This window comes from Microtus ochrogaster, unplaced genomic scaffold (assembly GCF_000317375.1).
Source record: "Microtus ochrogaster isolate Prairie Vole_2 unplaced genomic scaffold, MicOch1.0 UNK68, whole genome shotgun sequence".
Classification (NCBI taxonomy): domain Eukaryota; kingdom Metazoa; phylum Chordata; class Mammalia; order Rodentia; family Cricetidae; genus Microtus; species Microtus ochrogaster.
The window spans coordinates 1,289,509-1,308,522 of NW_004949166.1; the positions used below are offsets into that span (position 1 = coordinate 1,289,509).

General features: G+C 50.3%; 2 protein-coding genes across 4 annotated transcripts in view; both read right to left on the reverse strand.

Moving 5' to 3' along the window:
• The window catches only part of Lztr1 (leucine zipper like transcription regulator 1), a 20,069-nt gene extending 15,589 nt beyond the window's left edge, over window positions 1-4,480 (reverse strand). For both annotated transcript variants that reach the window (XM_026777450.1, XM_005369988.3), the window contains exons 1-2: window positions 3,417-4,480; window positions 2,995-3,057 (exon numbers count right to left, since the gene is read on the reverse strand). In XM_026777450.1, coding sequence (XP_026633251.1) covers window positions 2,995-3,057; window positions 3,417-3,616 — 263 coding nt within the window. In that variant the 5' untranslated portion in view covers window positions 3,617-4,480. The remainder of the gene's footprint in view (window positions 1-2,994; window positions 3,058-3,416) is intronic.
• Window positions 4,481-4,733: 253 nt separating this feature from the next.
• The window catches only part of Aifm3 (apoptosis inducing factor, mitochondria associated 3), an 18,488-nt gene continuing 4,207 nt past the window's right edge, over window positions 4,734-19,014 (reverse strand). Inside the window, exons 2-20 of one of the 2 annotated variants that reach the window (XM_026777451.1) lie at window positions 13,685-13,898; window positions 13,334-13,443; window positions 13,026-13,135; window positions 11,884-11,928; window positions 11,656-11,752; window positions 11,460-11,572; window positions 10,981-11,067; window positions 10,323-10,414; window positions 10,104-10,234; window positions 9,877-9,992; window positions 9,718-9,789; window positions 9,568-9,631; window positions 9,110-9,186; window positions 8,908-9,025; window positions 7,627-7,725; window positions 6,424-6,499; window positions 5,833-5,937; window positions 5,276-5,296; window positions 4,734-5,060 (exon numbers count right to left, since the gene is read on the reverse strand). In XM_026777451.1, the coding sequence (XP_026633252.1) occupies window positions 5,021-5,060; window positions 5,276-5,296; window positions 5,833-5,937; window positions 6,424-6,499; window positions 7,627-7,725; window positions 8,908-9,025; window positions 9,110-9,186; window positions 9,568-9,631; window positions 9,718-9,789; window positions 9,877-9,992; window positions 10,104-10,234; window positions 10,323-10,414; window positions 10,981-11,067; window positions 11,460-11,572; window positions 11,656-11,752; window positions 11,884-11,928; window positions 13,026-13,135; window positions 13,334-13,443; window positions 13,685-13,898 (1,787 nt within the window). In that variant the 3' untranslated portion in view covers window positions 4,734-5,020. The remainder of the gene's footprint in view (window positions 5,061-5,275; window positions 5,297-5,832; window positions 5,938-6,423; window positions 6,500-7,626; window positions 7,726-8,907; window positions 9,026-9,109; window positions 9,187-9,567; window positions 9,632-9,717; window positions 9,790-9,876; window positions 9,993-10,103; window positions 10,235-10,322; window positions 10,415-10,980; window positions 11,068-11,459; window positions 11,573-11,655; window positions 11,753-11,883; window positions 11,929-13,025; window positions 13,136-13,333; window positions 13,444-13,684; window positions 13,899-19,014) is intronic. The other variant, XM_026777452.1, reaches the window with a different exon arrangement.

Here is a 19,014-nt window from a genome sequence, read left to right on the forward strand (position 1 = left end):
CATCACCAGAACTAAGATGACTCCACTGCCACTGTCCACCGGGTTAGCCTACATCTCCAGCATTAAGATGAACCCACTGTCCTCCGGGTCAGCCTGCATCATCGCATGTTACCTCCTTCCTTTTTTTTTTTTTTTTTTTTTTGGTTTTTCGAGACAGGGTTTCTCTGTGGTTTTGGAGCCTGTCCTAGAACTAGCTCTTGTAGTGTAGACCAGGCTGGTCTCGAACTCACAGAGATCCGCCTGCCTCTGCCTCCCCAGTGCTGGAATTAAAGGCGTGCGCCACCACCGCCCCGCATGTTACCAACTCTTGTTAAGGTGGAAGGAGAAAAGTGAGCCAACAGCCCCTCAAGCAGTCCCATCAGACCAGGCCTTCACAGGGCATCCAACCTTGCTCAGTCTGGGTCAGGTGGATACCCTCCCTGACTTCATTTTATGGGAGAAGAAGCATGGCTGAACAGCTAGGAGGGCAAAGCTTAGAAGCTGGTATTATGCCCTCCTTCATTTAACTCCTACTTAAGCTTCCTGGTGCTTATTAAAATAATGGGAGACCACTGGGGTTTTTTTTTTCTTTCTTTCTTCCTTCCTTCCTTCCTTTCTTTCTTTCTTTCTTTCTTTCTTCCTTTCTTTCTTTCGTTTGTTTTTCAAGACAGGGTTTCTCTGTGGTTTTGGAGCCTGTCCTGGAACTAGCTCTTGTAGACCAGGCTGGTCTTGAACTCACAAAGATCCGCCTGCCTCTGACTCCTGAGTGCTGGGATTAAAGGCATGCGCCACCACCACCCAGCTGAGGCCACTATTTTGAACTGAGTTCCTATACTGGGCCCCCAAAGGCCAGGACAAACCAGAACAGTTACTGGGGCCAAATGCCTCATAAACTCAAGCATTAAGGATCAGATAATCCCAAGACCTAACAGTTTGCTTGCAAAACTGGAGACTGCAGTCTTCCTGGGTCTGCAGGATGAGGAGGTCCCTGCTGAAGCTCTGAAGAACTCTAACCTAGCTGACCAGGCCCCACCCCCAGCTTTCCCTGCTCCTACCTTTCAGTGTGCAAAGGTGCTACTGCCCGGTAGGAACTCTTCCTTCCACTGTTGAACGGAGGCTGCCCTGGTTTATCTTAAGTCACAAACAGATGCATAATTCAGCTTTCTCTAACTTTCTTCTGAAACTGCATACCAAAACCACTACCGCTTATCACCACACAATTGTCTACCTGCTCCAGAAAACGCTAAGGACAGCGATCCTGAGTTACCACCCTCCACCTTATGTTGGACACTGGTCTTTTTGGTATGGGGAATTCTTACTAAGGCTCATCTTTTAACTCAGTAAATGCTGACTGGAACATCTGGGCACTGGTACAGCAAGGTGAGGAGAAAGATGCCTTGTCTTGGCAGAGGAAACAGATCGGCACCAACACTTGCAGTCTGTGGAGGGTGGGGGCAAATGGAGCTGGTAAGCGGTAAGCGAGGCCAGAAAGGCCTCATCCATAAGGAACATTAGAAGGGAAGCGAGAAGCATGTCTGGGAAGGAACAACATGGCAAAAGGCTGGACAGCAGGGTGTTTTGAACAATCCAAATACAAGACAGCCAGAGGGCCGGCTGAGAACCAGGGAAACACAAGTGCGCAGCAGGCCTCATTCACTCCTGGGAGGACTCGGTTTTACACAGGTGCCAGGACATCAGACGCTCTGACTGACAGCAGTGGTAAATGCATCCCCAGCTGCTCTTGAAAAAGAGGGTGTGGAGATAAGATAAATGCCAGAGGACCATGGCCAAGTGTGCATGTTCTAATAGAGACCCGAATATCTCACCTGCTCTAGATCAGCTACCCCAGGTAGTCTACATGACCAAGAGTCCCCTTCCTGGGCTTTCAGCCAGGTTCTGGGCCTGCAAACATATAATCTCTGTGGCAGCAATTCCTGCCAGCCTGGCACAATCACCGCTAGCCATAACCCCCATTAGGCCACACCTGGCCTAGCTCCGGAGTTAGCATGCAACCCTAATCCATCCTTTGTATTACAGATAAACTTTGTTACCCTATGTGAATCTTGTCTGAGAGTTTCCCACTGATACAAAGCCTATGCAAAACTTGGTTAGGGGGCAACCCTGAAAACCGTGGTACCTCATGAATCAGGTATTTGCACTTGGCATTGTATTTTTGGAAGGTTCATTCATTGTTTTGAGCATATGGAAATCTACTAGCTGACGTGTAATTATAGGGAAAAATAAAAATGCTGAAGAGCTGAGGGAAAGATTCAGTCCACAGAGGCTGGGTCCCCTACGGCTGCAAAGGTTAAGTTCATCCTCAAAGTGTCTTCACTTTGAGTCTTCATTTCACGGACCTGTGTGAACCCACACACCTGCACCACGCTACCTGCGACAAACCGCAGCTTAACTAAGAAGTCTGTGTGCATGGAGACGCTCACCAGAACTGCAGGTCATTTCCAGGAAGATTATTTTCCAGGAAGTTAAAGCAACACAGGGAAATCCCCAGAAATGAGACATGCACAGCATCAATAGAACTGATTTTGGAGGCAGTGAGAGGGCTCAGCAAGAGATGGCACTTGCCACCAAGGCCCGCAATCTGAGACAACTCCTGCATGTTGTGGTCTGATCTCCATATGCACCCCCACAGAAATAGATGTAAAACCAACAAACATGTCCTCCATACTTTTTGTTACAAAGCAAGCAAGTGGGCAAAACTCAGAGGAAAGTATAGAGAAAGAAGAAAAGTGCCACTCAGGGTGATATAGGCTATAGAGTCAAAACAAGTATAGTTCCATGTACTGAGCATGCGCTGACATTTGACTGCTGGAGTGAGAAGGCTCTAAGGGCAGGATCTTCCTCACCGTAACTTGGGAACCAGGTACAAGGTACCTCACAGATAGGGAAATAGAGGCTCTCAGGACATGGCTAATGACTCCCATTCTCAGACAACAGTCCGCCTCACCGTCATCGTCCGTCCCCCGCCACCACTCCCATCAAAACAGGCAAACTCACCCGTTGTCTCCGCCAAACACATAGATGGCATCCTTATAAGCCACGACTGTGTGCTTGCTGCGCCTAGAAAGAAAGAGGTGAAGGGTGGTGGGGCCGGGACTCTCTTGGCTGACACCCATGGTGACTGCCACATAAGTTTGGGTAAAAGCCTCTCAAATGCCAAGATCTACAGAGATCCTTCAATTTCATCAGACAGCAGGGACGTCTGACACACCGAGGACTCTTCAGACTTCCACCCATACCTCTGCTCGGGGACCCAAACTGGACCCTTAGAAACACAACAAATAGGTCTGGTGCTCTGCCTAGGGTCACTACTGACCCCAGGACATCACACGGGTTTTCGCCCCAGAGCCCATCCTGGGACCTCCTCAGCTCTCGTCCCCATTCCCAGTGCCTTCAGGATCCCCTGCACACTGTCGTACCGGGCGCCCACGAATTCGTCGCAGGGTGGGAGGCGTCGCCAGCGATGCACTGTTTCGAAGGGTCCAAAGTTGAGCGTCAGGTACTCGACACTATCTGAGCAGCTGTGGTCAAAGTCCACGCTCGGAGCCACCTTGGAACGCACCCCTCCGGCCAGGGCCCCGGCTCCGATCGGGGCCCCCGAGCCTCCGGGCGCAGCCATCCCTGGTTCAGGCCGGATGAGCTCCCCAGGTTGCAGGGCTCACGGACACCGCCCGGGCCTCGCCAAGGGACCACATTTCCCGAAGAGCCCTGCGCCGACGCTGTAGCACATCCGGCCAGCTTGCACCTAGCCAGGCCCACCTTCCCAACAAGCTTTGCGCTGTCCTGCGCACTGCAAGCTGTCAGGGGTTCTGCGGCGGAGCCCTTCACGTTATTATACTGTGAGCACTTCACACTCTGAAAGCATTTGTGACCAAGAATCTGCTTGGATTTTCCCTTTCGGGAAACGCGCTCTGGCCAGAGCATGCCTTGTAGTTGGACTTTCCCATCTCCCGGAAGCTACCACCCCCGGAACTCCAAAATGAAGCTTGCAGGCGGCTCCACCGTCCACCTTCTGTTTGCACCCCCCAAACCTGGCCTTCAGTGCTCCCCCTTCCCCTTGGAGTTATTATTGCCCGGGACTCTTGGTGGCAGAGAACCTCTAGGATCTCCGTTCCTGTTTAGGAGCAAGAGCTTCATCTATTTCTCCATTTGACCCAGGACCTGATGGGCAAGCCCCGCACTTGGCCACGTCACGAACCGCGTATTTTAACATGTAGTTTAATGCCAGTTGAATTGTTCCTTCACCTTTGAAATGAGGATTCAGAAAGTTCAGGCAAAAGCTAATTGGTTTTCTAATTTCAACTTGGTTGTATTTTTTTTTCTTTCTATGGTAAGCACTTATAAACGTAAAATAATAAAAGTGAAGTCATGAGCAGCTTCACAATGGCTGTCCTAGCTGTACAAAAGATCATAGAGAAATACGGAGTAGGACTGGGCAAGTTTTTGAGGGGCTACTGTAATCCACTGAGTATTTTTATTTCTGAGTATATAACAATGAGGTGATTTAATAATGGTAGTAAAACAGCTCGGATTGCTGTGAGGAGCATGGAGTCTGCCTCGGGTCCCAGCTTCTGTCTTTCTTAAGTGGGCAAATATGAAAGCTGCCTCTGGCTTCTTGAAAGCAAAACAAGATCTCATGTAGCTCAGTATGGACTCAGACTTCTGCTGTTACAGGTATGACACACCATACCTAGCTCTCCCTCGAGTGTTGGCCCAATTACACCGGGACACAGATCTGCAGGTACTCGTGTTTTAATTTCAAGGTCATGTTTCAGGGTCTTGCTGGGAAACCTGTTGTGCCTCTAAAACCAGCTGTCGATGACAGCTGAGGCCTTGGATGGACCATCTTCTAGAGGCAGCAGGAGCCTCTCTGGAGGGGAGGCAGACAGTTGAAGGCAGGCCATGGGAGGACTCAGATTCCACCCTGGGGGATCCTGGGAAATTGGAGATTGGCACTTGCCCCCAGGATGCGATCTCTGACCTTGGTGCCCTGGAGGCCTGCCCAAGTCCATCGCAGCAGAGCTCAGGATCCTTTCCCTGTGAGCCAAGACATGTCGCCGGTTCTGCAGGAATGAGAGGACAATGAGTCGGGCAGAAGAGGGTAGGTGCCCTATTCTAGGCACCATGAGCAAATGACTCTTGAAAACAGCAGTGGGGACTGCTATGTGTCACAGCCTAGCACCTAGCAGGGAAATGGACTTGGGCAGGGCAGGAGGGTTTGATAATTGGGCTGGGGAAGAAAGGCTCAGAAGAAAGGGAAAGACGAGAACACACGTACTTGCTGTGCAGCATAAACAACCTTTGCGAAGGCAAGAGGGAAAAACAGAAGGCCAAAGAAAGCATGTCATTTATCAGGTCTACTCTGGGTCTTGTGATGTTTCCACCCTAGGATCTACCCCTGTCAGACAGCCTCAGTAATCCTTGGCCTGTCCCTAGTTCCTAGAAGTTCTCTGTACACCGTCAAGCTACAGGGGACTCTCATTGGCACTGTGCTGGGAGACAGTAATGGCTAATGTTCAGTGCCTCCCAGACATCACACAGCCCCCACATCTCTGTGTAGGGCATATCCGGGGCAAAACTAGCTGTTTCCCCTCCTAGGCTTAGTACAAAATCATACTGGTCACAAGTCACCAGCTTGGGCTCCATCCCTCAGCACTGGCTCCACTCTGGGGCACACACCTGTTTCCTTTCTGCTCTTGTAATCACATCTGCTGCTAAAGCCTGCCCAGGAGCCATGGAAACTAAGTCTACAGGACTGTGGGAGCAATAGGCTGCCATGGGAGCCTGAGTAGACCCTACCCAGGACACCCGAAGACTTCCCACACCCATACTCACTCCACTTCCCGCTTCCGGATGGCTCGACCTGAGGCCAGCACCTCAGCCACCTTGGATACAATGGGATCGTAGTTCATGCTGGCCACAGCAATCACTTCGTCACCTCTATAGAGAGAAGGAGCCTGAGCCTGAGGACCACTAGGATAGTCCTGGAAGATCCCAATACTCTTCTGTCCACCTGGGGCGCTGAGAAGCTCTTGTCCAGGAAAACAGATGTCCCAAGCACCCAGCCCTCTATTGGTCCCACTACTGTCAACTGCATGAGAAAGCTCTGGAAGTTCCAGCCCTTGGCACAGTGCAGAGATGGGCCCAGCCTTAGCATCACCCTTTCTCTACCAGTATACCTCTCCTAGTTGTAGAACCCACCTCGGTTTCAACACTTACCAAAAGAACTATCCAGAAGACACAATATTGTTTGATGGTGAAAGGGTTATTACTGCCTCCTCATCTTTGCGATGTTGCCTGCTCAGCTACCCCTCTGCCCTTCACTTCCCTTTAGCCAAGCCCCTCCTGCTTTGGGAGCACTGTGGCCATCCATTCCCAATAGCACTCCTGCTGCCCCACGCTCCCATTGTAGCCCATTTCTCTCACTTGGTGTAAAAAGCCACAAACTTCAGCTCTTCCAGATCCCCCTGAATGATGACATCATCGAAGCCTTCTCCATAGCCTGTGGAAGGGAGAGGGTACCCATGTAAACTGGGGAAGGGAACAGTCTTCATAGGCTCCCACTCTGCCCTCTCAACAACCCCCCTACTCCTGTCTCCCCCTTGCCCTCTCTTATCTGTCTTGGTTTTCCTAGACAGGGTCTCTCTGTGCAGCCTTGGCTGTCCTGGAACTCACTCTGTAGACGAGGCTGGCCTCAATCTCAGAGATCCAGCTGCTTCTCCCTCCTGAGTGCTTGACCTAAGGTCATTTGCCACCATTTTCTGGATCTACTCTTTTTTTAAAAAAAGATTTATTTATTTATTATGTACACAGTATTCTCAGTGCTCTGCCTGCACACACACCAGAAGAGGGCGCCAGATCTCATTACAGATGGTCATGAGCCATCATGTGGTTGCTGGGAATAGAACTCAGGACCTCTGGAAGAACAGCCAGTGCTCTTAACCACTGAGCCATCTCTCCAGCCCGGTCCTACTCTTTTTTATTTTTATTATTTTTATTTTTTTTATTATTTATTTATTTATTCATTTATTTATTATTATAATGTTCTGTCTGTGTGTATGTCTGCAGGCCAGAAGAGGGCACCAGACCTCATTAGAGATGGCTGTGAGCCACCATGTGGTTGCTGGGAATTGAACTCAGGACCTTTGAAAGAGCAGGCAATGCTCTTAACCTCTGAGCCATCTCTCCAGCCCCCTCTTTTTTAAAAACTACATTTATTTTGTGTGTGTATGTGGAGGTCAGAAGACAACTTGCAGGAATTGATTCTCTCCTTCCACTTTTTAGGTCCTAGGAATCAAACTCAGGTCATGAGCTTGGCAGCAAGAACCCTTACCCACTGAGCCATCTCACCAACCCTCTTCTCCGGAGTAGTTCCTAGCCCGCCACCTAAGTCTCAACATTTAGCCCAAATTGTCCTCCAATCCTGATCTTCCATTTTAACCGTCAGACTGCTGGGGTTACGGCACACAGCCACACCTGCAGTGCGTCAGCTTGTTTGCCGGTTCTTAGTGCATACTGCACCCAACCCTACACCTAATCCCAAAGGACCTTCAGGCCCTACCCCCAGCGCTGCAGGCTAATCCCCATCCCCATACAGGTTTTAGCTACCCTCTACAGGCTTTTAGTTACCCGCATAGCGGAGGCTCTTGCCAAACATGGCAGTCCACAGATAGGGCACTGTGTTGATCTCCGCCTCCTGTGCCAGCATGTTCTGAGCTGCTACCCGCCCTGAAAGACCCAGGGTGGTTAGAGCCCAACCCTTTCCCTTGCCACCCCAACACTGTCTGCCCTCAGTCCACTCTGGGGACCCTTGACAGGTTGTCATCCAGGACTCCCCAAACATGTAGGCACCATGTTCAGCCTACAGCCCACCTTTGATGCACTTAACTGGTACCGAGGGAACACGGACCCCAAGAGATCCACTTACATTGCTCCTCTTTGATGTGTTGAACATCTGAAGGGCCTACTAGGGTTGTGAACTACTTCACAACTGTGTACACAGAAAACTGATCAGACATATCTAACGAGGGACTACGACACTGGAGCACAAAGGCCAGAGGGAGAAATGGCAGGGGCCTGCGGAGTTAGCACAGGTGGCTTTCCACTTCTGAAGCTCCGCCTGAACTCATAGCTGGATAGATACACTTAAGCTCAGGACAGCCCTAAGTCCTAATTATATTTGGCCAAGGAGTAGCCTTTGGTTTCCTATTCTCTAGCTGCAACTTTAGACCTTGAATTTAAACAGATACTGGGTGGGAGATACCATTATTATCAGTCTTCCAGATAATGGTGAAGGAAGAATAAAAGGAAGACAGAAGATGTAAGGAGCAAGTCCCCTGTCCAAGACTAGAAATCTGGAGGTCTTTTATAAGGCCCTGGAATGGTTAACACACTGCTATCTGCATCTTAGGGATGACAACCAGGTGGATATAATCCATGAGGCTCAAGAAACCTGGTGGCTACCAAATGTTCGTGAAGGCGGTTCCATAAACCCAGATGAGCCTGGGCTATACAGCTGCCTCTGGGGATTCATAAAGCAACTGAGTGCACAGAGATTACAGCAGTGAGGAGAGACAGGCCTTGAGTGAGAAGCCAGCCTACTAAACAGACCCTTTCTCGAACCCTCTGTGGTGGTTTCTGGTCAAGGGAGAATCCTGCCAAATACATGACCCTGAGAACAAAAAAGGAGGGGACATACGATTGGAAAGGGCTTTACCCAGCTAAACGGTATACAGAGGGTCTCTGCAGAGGGGCCACTCTGTGCACTGATCACTGGATGGGGCTCATTAACAAGCCACTACCTAGCCTTGAACTTAAGACCCCAAATCAACGACTGGGAAATGGGCCGGAAGGTGGCCGAGACCCTAGGATGGCCTTCCAGCCCTTAACTTGCCTCAGGGCTGGCCATACCCTGGGCATGAGCCATCTGCCAGTGTGGGATGTTCACTTTCCGATTGTTCCTCCAGGCAAGGGGAAAGGTCACGGCATCGCCAGCAGCAAACACGCCTGGGACGTTGGTCTGCATCATCTGTGGGGAGAGGGTCAGGGCTCGGTGGGTGCTACAGGAGCTGAGGTGGGCCTCCAGCCACGCCCCACCCAGCACCCTGCCCACCTTGTTGACTGGGATGAAACCTCGGGAATCCAGACCAATGCCACTCTGCCTCAGGAAGCCGGTGGCAGGCACCGCACCTAACAGACAGAAGCCATGCATCCACACTCTGCTCCTTAGCATTTAGTCCCAGGAGCTGTCTGCCCCAATATGTGGTATAGAACTCCCTGATGGGGATCCACAAGCCATCGTCCAGCTTGGCTCTTCCCCAAACTACTATGTCAGCTGGCACAGGAACCAATCGGAGGCTTATCTGTGTCCTAGGTATCAGTTGGTAGCAGTCACCTGCTCCATGAGGCCTGGGCTAAGCCAGGTCCACATCTTTCCCAAGGGTTCTGTAAAGTGGGTACCCCTGGGATCCCATTTTACAGATGTGGAAATTGAGGCTCACGTAAGGGTCCAAGGTCACTTGAAAGTGTGTATGGGCGACTCTGTTCACTAGCGCCTGCTTGTCTACTCACCAATGCCTACCACACAGACATCTGCCCGCAGAACCTTGCTACTCTTCAGCACCACCTCCTGCAGCTGTGGGGAGGGAGTGGATGAGCAAATGAACACAGTTCCCGAGCCCAGGAGAGACACAGAGAGCACCAGCAGAGAGAAAAGCCCACCTTGCCCTCCTGAGCCCGCAGCTCCAGCACCTCTGTCTGCATATAGAACTTCACCCGGTTGTTTTCAAACATCTGTACAAGCAAGCCGGCACACGGGGCGTGGGTGAGATTATGGCCTGGGGCTAGGCTAGACAATCAGGGTCCACAGGCCAGGCTCACCTTCATAAGGGCACGACCAACACGTTCCCCTAGGAACCTCCGGAAGGGTGTCTCCTCCAGCTCCACCACAGACACGGAGTGGGCCTTCTCAGTCAGATAGGCAGCCACCTCCATCCCTGGGTGATGGGCAGGAGTGGCAAGGCTGGCACTCTGACACCGAGGACCAGCACATACAGGGGACTGGCCATGGTGGTTAAGCACCACACACATCCCTTGAAGCTACTCACCCAGGAAGCCCGCTCCCACCACAACAGCGTTGCGGCCACGGGCGAGCCGCACCACGCGATTGGCATCCTCGGGGGTGCGGATAGTGAACACATTCTCCACGTCTTTGCCTTTGCAGTTCAGGGTCTTAGGGCTAAGATTTGGGGTATTAGTGACAGCCTCCCATCCTGGCTGATGCCCAGTTACCGAGTGTCTGGTAAAGGCAGGAGATATCCACCCACCTGCTTCCTGGTGCCAGCAGCAGCTTGCTATACTCCAGCTTGAAGCCATCCTTGAACACAGCCTTCTTATTTCTCACATCCACTGTGACCACCTGTAACCCCCGTGGGCAGAGGGAGACCTTGCCACAGGCCTGGGCCTTGCTGCTCACTTCTGAGTTCCAAGATCCCCTAAACCCAGAAGTTGGGCTCCTGGGCAGCAACTGCAGGGCAGTCCCCCAGTCTGGGCTCCTTTATTTAAATTCCAGGCATCCACTAACCCCTCAAAGCTTCCAAGTTCCACCAGGCTCTCTTGTCTAAACTGGGGTCATACCATCTCCCGTAGGCTCAGTGCTAGTCCCAGACCTGGACAAAGGGCTGAGCAATCATACACCCCAGGGGTACACGTGGCCTCATGTCATTTCTGGTTCCCTTGAAGCTCTTTTTTCTCCTCTTTTTTTTTTGTTTGTTGTTGTTGTTGTCATTGTTAGTTTTTGGTTGTTTTATTTTTCAAGACAGGGTTTCTCTGTGTACCCCTGGCTGTCTTGGAACTCACTCTGTAGACCAGGCTGGCCTTGAACTCTCAGAGATCCACCTGCCTCTGCCTCCTAAGTGCTGGGTTAAAGGTGTGTGCCAACCAGTGAAGCTTTCTCTTTGCCAGTTTCCACCCTTCCCCTCATACCTGGGCTTCAGTGAGCATCTCGATACCATAGGCCCGGAAGAACTCCTTAGGTCTCAGGGCCAGCTGTTCAGGCTGCGCGTCCAGGGACTGGGGAACACGGTCACGAGTCAAGTCCAGATGATGACCACTCCATTTCCTTTTTACTTACTTACTTATTTATTTTATTGAGACAGGGTCTCAGTTTGTAGCTCTGGCTGGCCCGGAACTAGCTAAGTAGATCAAACTCACAGAGATCTACCTGCCTTTGCCTCCCAAGTGCAATAGAGGACACAGAGCCCAGGGAGGGTGAGCTCACTCTGGGTCACATGGGGGCTATAAGACAGAACTCAACAAACCCAGATCTCTCAGGAGCACCACAGACAAGCCTGGGAGACCAGAGAAAACAGTCAGCTCGACCTCCAATTAGTGCCAGGCAAGGCTCTACATGGATGCGACAGGGCCCTGGAGGAATAAGGGTCCAGGTACTGTCCCACTCCCACCTTGCTGAGCTTGGCCCGGTCATAGGGCAGATGTCGATCCAGTGTGCAAAGGACGATCCGGTCTGAGAAGCCCTCTTGCCTCAGTGTCTCTGCACACACCAGGCCAGCAGCACCTGAGGGACAGGACCATAGGCCAAGGCCAAGGGCTCTTCCTCCCTCCACGCTTCCCCTTTCCTTTATCACCCCCAACACCAACCTGCACCCACTATGAGCACATTGGTGCTACTGCTGTGGCCAGCACTTGGAGAGATACACTTGGCCATCACCTTTGTCCTTCGCTGCAGCTGCAGGGCCTGGGAGTGGTGGGAGGGGGAAGCTTGGTTCCTGAAGCTCCAGCCCAGCCTCATCTCCACCCTGCAATCCCTCATCCCATCCCACACTGACCTATTCCAAGCCCTTCCATCAACCCTGAGTCACCCTGTACCTGCTTGCTTGCCCGAACAGTCACCTTCTCCTTCTCGATCTTCACCTGGGAGGACAGCACAGCATCAGCACCAAACTCTGAGACGCTTCAGTCCTGACCCCACGCCACAGGCTCCTACCCTGCCACGTCCACAGCAGTAACTGCCATGTAGTGACAAATGCCATTGCACTGGCCTGAGCCTGCTGAAGGACTGAGGTTAGAGCTTCCTGGAGCGCAGCCTCAGGCAGTCTCCTGGCAATCAGCAGTCCACAAGGGACCTGATGCCGAAGACAGGCATCCTGCTAAGGGATGGCCTTGGAAGCGAGCCCTCCTGGCACTCTGTATGCTCTTTCTTTGTATATCTTATCTTTCCTGTTTGCAACTGACCAAGTTCCCAAGAATCACAGTATAGAATGAAACTGATGATCCTCTGAAATCCGCTCCACCATTTACTAAAGCAGTTCTGGAAGAGATAAAACAGGCCGCCCCTAACTTAAGTTTGGGAGGATTTTTAGATAATGTAGAGTAGAGAGAATTATTATGAATTTGGGAATAAATGAGTAAACTATCAGGGAAAGAAGCAGTTATATCATGAGCTTCCGTTTATGGAAAAGTTAGCAGGAACTAGAAAACCCTAGTGCTTTTCTACCAAAGATGAGAAAAAAGATTGAGGGAAAAGAATTAGCAGAAAACATGAAACCAGCTTTAGAATATTGGTATAAAACATCTGATGAGGAATGAAAAGCATACCTGGGCCTGGATACAGTGCAACAAAGTATAATAAAAATATATTAATGAGGGCTTTGAACTCTGAGGCTTTAACCTTGAGAAATAGCTCTTGCTGATTAACTGTGGTGTGAGACAGTGTTTTTAGAAAACAGAACTGAAAGTCCTTGCAGCTGTGGTACAAAGAAAGTCCTGGGTTAGATAATGCTTATTTATGTCTAGAACTGTGAGTGGGGTGATAATGCACACATGCCAAGTTCTTTGATTTGTCCTGTATATAAACCTGAACTTTGCAGAGATAAAATTGCAGCAGATTCTCACTACACAGTGTGTCTGTCTGTCATTCCCTTGCGTCGTATCCTGACTTTCCTATCCTTCACCCCTGTTCTCCCGTGGATTGCAGTCTCCCAGAGAGACGGTCCGTGGCACTACCCTACCTGGAACTTATGCAGACTGTCCAGGCCTGGGAAGTCCTCTAGGTCCCCAGTACTGATGTTGAAGCAGGCACCATGCCAGGGGCAGCGCACACGTCCCCGGGACAGAACACCTAGAAGAGGCAAATGAATACCAGGCTAGAGCCATGCCCAGAGACTGTTCTCTAGGGCTCCATGGGTACTGGATCCTGCTGAATCTCTCCCCAGCCCAGGAGATTCCACAAATGGATGAGGGTCCTGGGGCCTTCAAGAATCCCTATATAAGCATGGATGGTCGTATCCCATCTCCCAGGTATCCTGCCTTTGCTCACCTTTAACCAGAGGTGCTCCATAGTGGGGACACTTATGGCCCAGGGCGTGGAATTCCCCATTGTCCTTCACCAGCAACACCTTTCCCCAGCCCAGCTCCACTTCCCGCATCCTGGGAGGAGTTGTGTTCAGTTAGAGGTCAAGCCAGAAGCCAGTCACCTCTTTCTGTAAGCACCTCCTCCCAGGGTCCAGTCTTTGGCATACCCAGAGTGGCAGAAGCAAAAAGGCTGCACCCAGGGTGTCAAGAGCCACAGTCCATTCCAGACCACGGCTTCAGCCCAACCCCTCATGTGTGGCCTCTCCCATGCCCTCCACCTCAGGCCCCGCCACCACCCTCACAGTCCAGCACCCACTGGCCATTCTCGAGGTCCTTGACATGACAGACAGTAGCCTCCACACAGTCCTGGGGGCTGGGGTAGGGCTGCGTGGTGGGCAGGCGCTCTTCGGCATGGAAGTGGCGTGCTGTGCCATTGCCCTGGTAAGCCCGGGGACTGCCCTTTCCGCTGGCAGACAGCTCCTCCTTGCCCCGCTCTTTCTCTGGCAGCACCACTTCAATCTTGAGTTCCACTGTGGACAAAGCAGCCATGAGCCCTAACTGGACCAGCTCTGTTCCCAGCCCACAGGTCAAGCAGTGGCCAGCAAGAGATAAGCTGACTTCAATTCACTTTTCTCTGTTTTCTTCTTGGTGAAGAACCCAGAGACTCAGGCCAGGCTAGCACTCCACACCGAGCTACAGCCAGCCCAGAAACTTCTGTTTTTCCAATGACAAAACTAGTGAAGGAGTCCTAGAACTCAGCTCTTCATACCAGAGCCGTTTCCTCCAGGAACTGGGAGGAAAGAACCTGCATGCCTCACTCATGTATCTGAAGATGGGCAAAGTCGACGTCACTGCTTGAAGACACACTTGCAGCTCAGTTCACAGCTAGTGTATCTGGGCAAAGAGAAGCAGAGTTCACTGGGGACAGTGGCTCACACTGGTAGTGACGGCACTTCAGAGGCTGAACAGGACTTTCATGAGTCCCAGACCAGGCTAGAGAACAAAGTGAGACCCCACATCAAAAAACGAGAAGGGCAGGGGTGGGGACAGGAATCACAGTCCTTGGAACTTTCCCATTAGCTTTGAATATGTTTTGCCATGTTTTGTTTGTTTTTTAGACAGTCTCATAGAGCTGGACTATATACTATAGCCTCATATTCTATATATCGCTGACGACACCATTGAATTCTTGATCCTCCTGTTTCCTCTCAAGCGGTATGATCACAGGTAGACACTACCTATTCCAGCTTGGAAAGTGTATTCCTTTCAAAATTAAAACTAAAAAAACGACTGCCTAGGGCTGGAGAGTTGGCTCAGTGCTAAGAGCACTTCTTGCTGCTGCATGGGACCTGGGTTCAATTCCCAGTGCCCACATGGAGGCTCACCACCTCCTCAGGCACAAATGTGGTGCAAAGATGTACATGCAGGCAAAAACACTTAGACACAGAGAATAGTAGAAATAAATCTAAAAGGAAATGGTGTCTATTGCAGAGTGGACAGAGCTTGTGAAGCACGCACAGGCTCTAGACTCCGTCCTCAGAACTGCAGTGACAACAGTAAGAACAACAAATCAATTGTTTAAAAGCCAGAACAAAGCAGAGTAGTGTATGCCTGTGATCCCGACACCTAGCAGGTGAAGATAGGAGGGTCAGGAATTTAAGGTCCCCCTCAGACACAGAATGAGTTGAATCCGCCCTGCGGGGGAAGTGTACTCAGGGCGTGGCACGCCTTAGCGGCAGAATGACTTAGCACAGGTGAAGCCTAGAATTAATGTCCTTAATACCAAAAAGCGAGGTAAAGTACAGGATATGATTTCAACTTCTTCAACTCTAAAAGTTTTAAAATAATTATTTACTTATGTATGTGGATGTTTTATGTATGTGTTTGTCTGCACAGCAGAAGAGGGCATTGGATCCCACATGACTAGAGAAACAATCTGCCATGTGAGTGCTGGGGACTGAACCTGGATCCTCTGGAAGAGCAGCCAGTGCTGGCCACTTCTTCAGTCCCTTATATATGCTTTAAAATTATTTATGTATATGGGTGTTTTGCCTGCATGTATGTCTAGGCACCATGTGTGAGCCTGGTAGTCACAGAGACCAGAAGAGGGCAATAGATTCTCCTAGATCTGGAGTCACACCCAGTTAGGAGCTGCCGTGTGGGAATCAAACCTGGTTCTTCTGGGAGAGCAGCCATCTCTCCAGCCCTAGTTTCAATTTTCATCTCTCTCTCTCTCTCTCTCTCTCTCTCTCTCTCTCTCTCTCTCCCCCCTCTCTCTCTGTTTTGTTTTGTTGAGACTGGGTTTCTTTGTGTAGTCCTGGCTGTCCTGAAATTCACTCTATAGACCTGGGCGGCCTCAAACTCAGAGATCTGCCTGCCTCTGCCTCCCGAGTGCTGGATTAAAGACGTGCACCACCACTGCATGGACTTCAACTTTTGTTTCGTTTTGTTTTGGTTTTTCAAGACAGGGTTTCTCTGTGTGTAGCCCTTCAACTTCGTTCTATAGCTACGTCCATCGGTTTGGAATTCATTCAGCATTTACCAGACCCCAACTGGTTGATGTCTCTGTGGACAGGGTCTGGAGCCCTGACAGTGAAGCCACCGAGGGTATGTACGGCAGCCCAGAGAAGCAGGCCCATGGCTAGCACACAGAGGCTGTGCAGTGTCTGTGGGGCCAACACCAGGACAGCAGGAGGAGGTAGCAGTAGACTGGCGTTTTCTTCTTTAAACTTTTCTGCACTTCCCGAAATCCCCATGAAATGCCTGGGGTATTTTTTTTTTTTAATTACAAGGGAACAATAAACAGAATTTTGAGCAGCCATAATCCGGTCTCCTGGGCTGTTATCGTAGGGAGGAGGCCAGGGAGGAGGAAGCTAAGCCCCTGACACAGCAGGAGCTATGGCGGGAGCAGGTGGCTCCTCTTTCCACCCTTCAAGCATCAAAGCTTTCTTTCGTGCTTTTACCTCTGAACCCCTGACCTCAGACCTGACACCCCAGAAACAAAGGTTACAAGGACCAGCCCGGCTGCTGAGCCCAAGACCCCATCCTCCAACAGTGGCAAGCTCACATTCAGGTACAGTTCCCATGGTTTCATCCTCTGGCTCTGTAGGCCCTGAGTGGGTCCTTGATCTTTGCATGCGGGGTCAAGTCCCCCTCCACATTCAGGCATCCCAGCCTCCCACTCAGGCCCAGCTATTGCTGGACAGAGGCAAACAGCAGACTGGACATGGTAGAGAGGACACAGCCACACTGCAGAGGCTGTCACGTGGGGGTGGGGACTAACACACTTTATGTAATGGTGTTAGAATGTTTTTGGAAGAATTAAGAAGAAAAATATGTCAAGCTCAGCTGACATCAGCCGTGAGAGCTGTGGGAGTCCACAGGAACAGCCTGGCAGGGGTGCAGAGAGCCTCCAAGCCAGGCTGTTAGTCTTTCCTCCTTCCAGAAAGCTCCAAAGCATGCTCACTGACGTTCTCCTGGAAGCCATTAAGTCAGGAGAAGCAGCAAATGGAAGGCTAGGTGGAGGACTCTGCTTACCCACAGAGCCGGGCGACCCCAATCCCATGAGCCATCAGCCCCCCAGACAGCCATCGCCTCCTGGGCCTCAAGATACTTGATTCACAAGATGAAAGACCAGGCTATGGCGGAGACCATTGATAGGGTCACACTTAGCTGTCTCCAGCATCACAGGAGAGGGACACACTGCCAGGAGTAGTGACTAACATCTGTAATTGCAGCACTTGGGAGCCTGAGGTAGAAAACTGTCATGAGCTCTTGGCTAGCCTCGGCTTCATAGTGAATGCCGGGTGAGCCTGGGTTATCATGTGAGACCCTGTTTGAAAAGGGGCTAGGGAGGAATGAAGGGCATCTGCCCACTTGCTGATGATGTATGTAACAAGAACAAAAATTCCATTTTTGAAACCGCAGTAGTGGTTTCCAGGTCTTTCATTTGTTTTGTTTTGGTTTTGGTGCCAGGGATTGAACCAGGATCTCTCACACGGTCACTCTGCTACTGAGCTACACACATAAGCCCTGGCAACAGAGATCTGGCAACTAGATGTGAGCTTCCTGGCAGACATGATAAAAAGCAAATGCCTAATAAAAGGGAGATAGGCCAGGCTGTGGTGGTGCACATCTTTAATCCCAGCATTCAGGAAACAGAGGCAGATCTGTGAGTTCGAGGCCAGCCTGGGCTACAGAGTGTGTTTCAGGACAGGCTCCAAAACTACAGAGAAACCCTGGCTTGAAAAACCAACAAAATAAAACAACAGGCAGCTAGATAGACCAAGAGAATTGTACTTCCTATTAGTTTCTTTTTAATAGTGTGTGGTGGGGCACTCGGGATGGGGAGATGTCTGTGTGTGCATGCTTTAGGGAATATGGGGGGATGTACATACATGTCTGTATGTGCATGTGAAGGCTAGGAGCTGGTGTCTTTCAGTCACTTTCCATCTCTCCTCTTCTCTCTCTGAACCCAGGCTTCAGTGACTGGCTACCTGGCTACATGCCCTGTCTCCTCCAACCCCCAATACTAAGGGGTACGAACCACCACATCTGGCTTTCATGTGGGTCCTGGGGATTCTAACCCAGGCCCTGATGCTTGTGTAATAGGTATGTTATTTACTGAGCCATCATCTCAGACCACTTCATACCAGTTCTGACATAGGGAAGCAACTGGCTTAAAGTCTTAGGAAGAATAAAGAACATGATGTTGGGTACCTTTAACCCCAATACTCAGGAGGAAGGGGCAGACAGATCTTTGTGAGTTTAAAGGCAGCCTGGTCCACTGAGCAAGTTCCGGGCTAGCCAGGGCGACACTGAGAACCCTGTCCCAAGAACAAAGACCCTCCAGAACACGACAGGAGAGACTCAGGAGGCAAATACTGACAACACTAAGACACAGCCCTGAAGAGCAGCAAAGAGGAGAATTTGCACAAAGGTTTTCTATGTTCACGATTCCTGACTTCAAAATTTACTACAGAGCTACAGTACTGAAAACAGCCTGGTATTGGCATAAGAACGGACAGGAGGACCAATGGAACCAAGTAGAAGACCCAGATACTAATCCACACACCTTCAAACACCTGATTTTTGACAAGGAAGCAAAAAATATCAAATGGAAAAAAGAAAGCATATTTAACAAGTGGTGCTGACATAACTGGATATCAACCTGTAGAAGAATGAAAATAGACCCAGATCTATCACCATGCACAAAACTCAAGTCCAAATGGACCAAAGACCTCAAAATAAAGACAGCCACACTGAACCTTATAGAAGAGAAAGTGGGAAGTACACTTTAACACATTGGCACAGGAGACCACTTCCTAAATATAAACCCAGCAGCACAGACACTGAGAGAAACAATTAATAAACGGGACCTCCTGAAACTGAAAAGCTTCTATAAAGCAAAGGACACGGTCAACAAGACAAAACCACAGCCTACAGAATGGGAAAAGATCTTCACTAACCCCACATCAGACAGAGAGGTCTGATCTCCAAAATATACAAAGAACTCAAGAAATTGGTCATCGAAAGAACAAATAATCCAATAAAAAGATGGAGTACAGACCTAAACAGAGAACTCTCAACAGAGGAATCTAAAATGGCTGAAAGACACTTAAGGAAATGTTCAAAATCCTTAGCCAT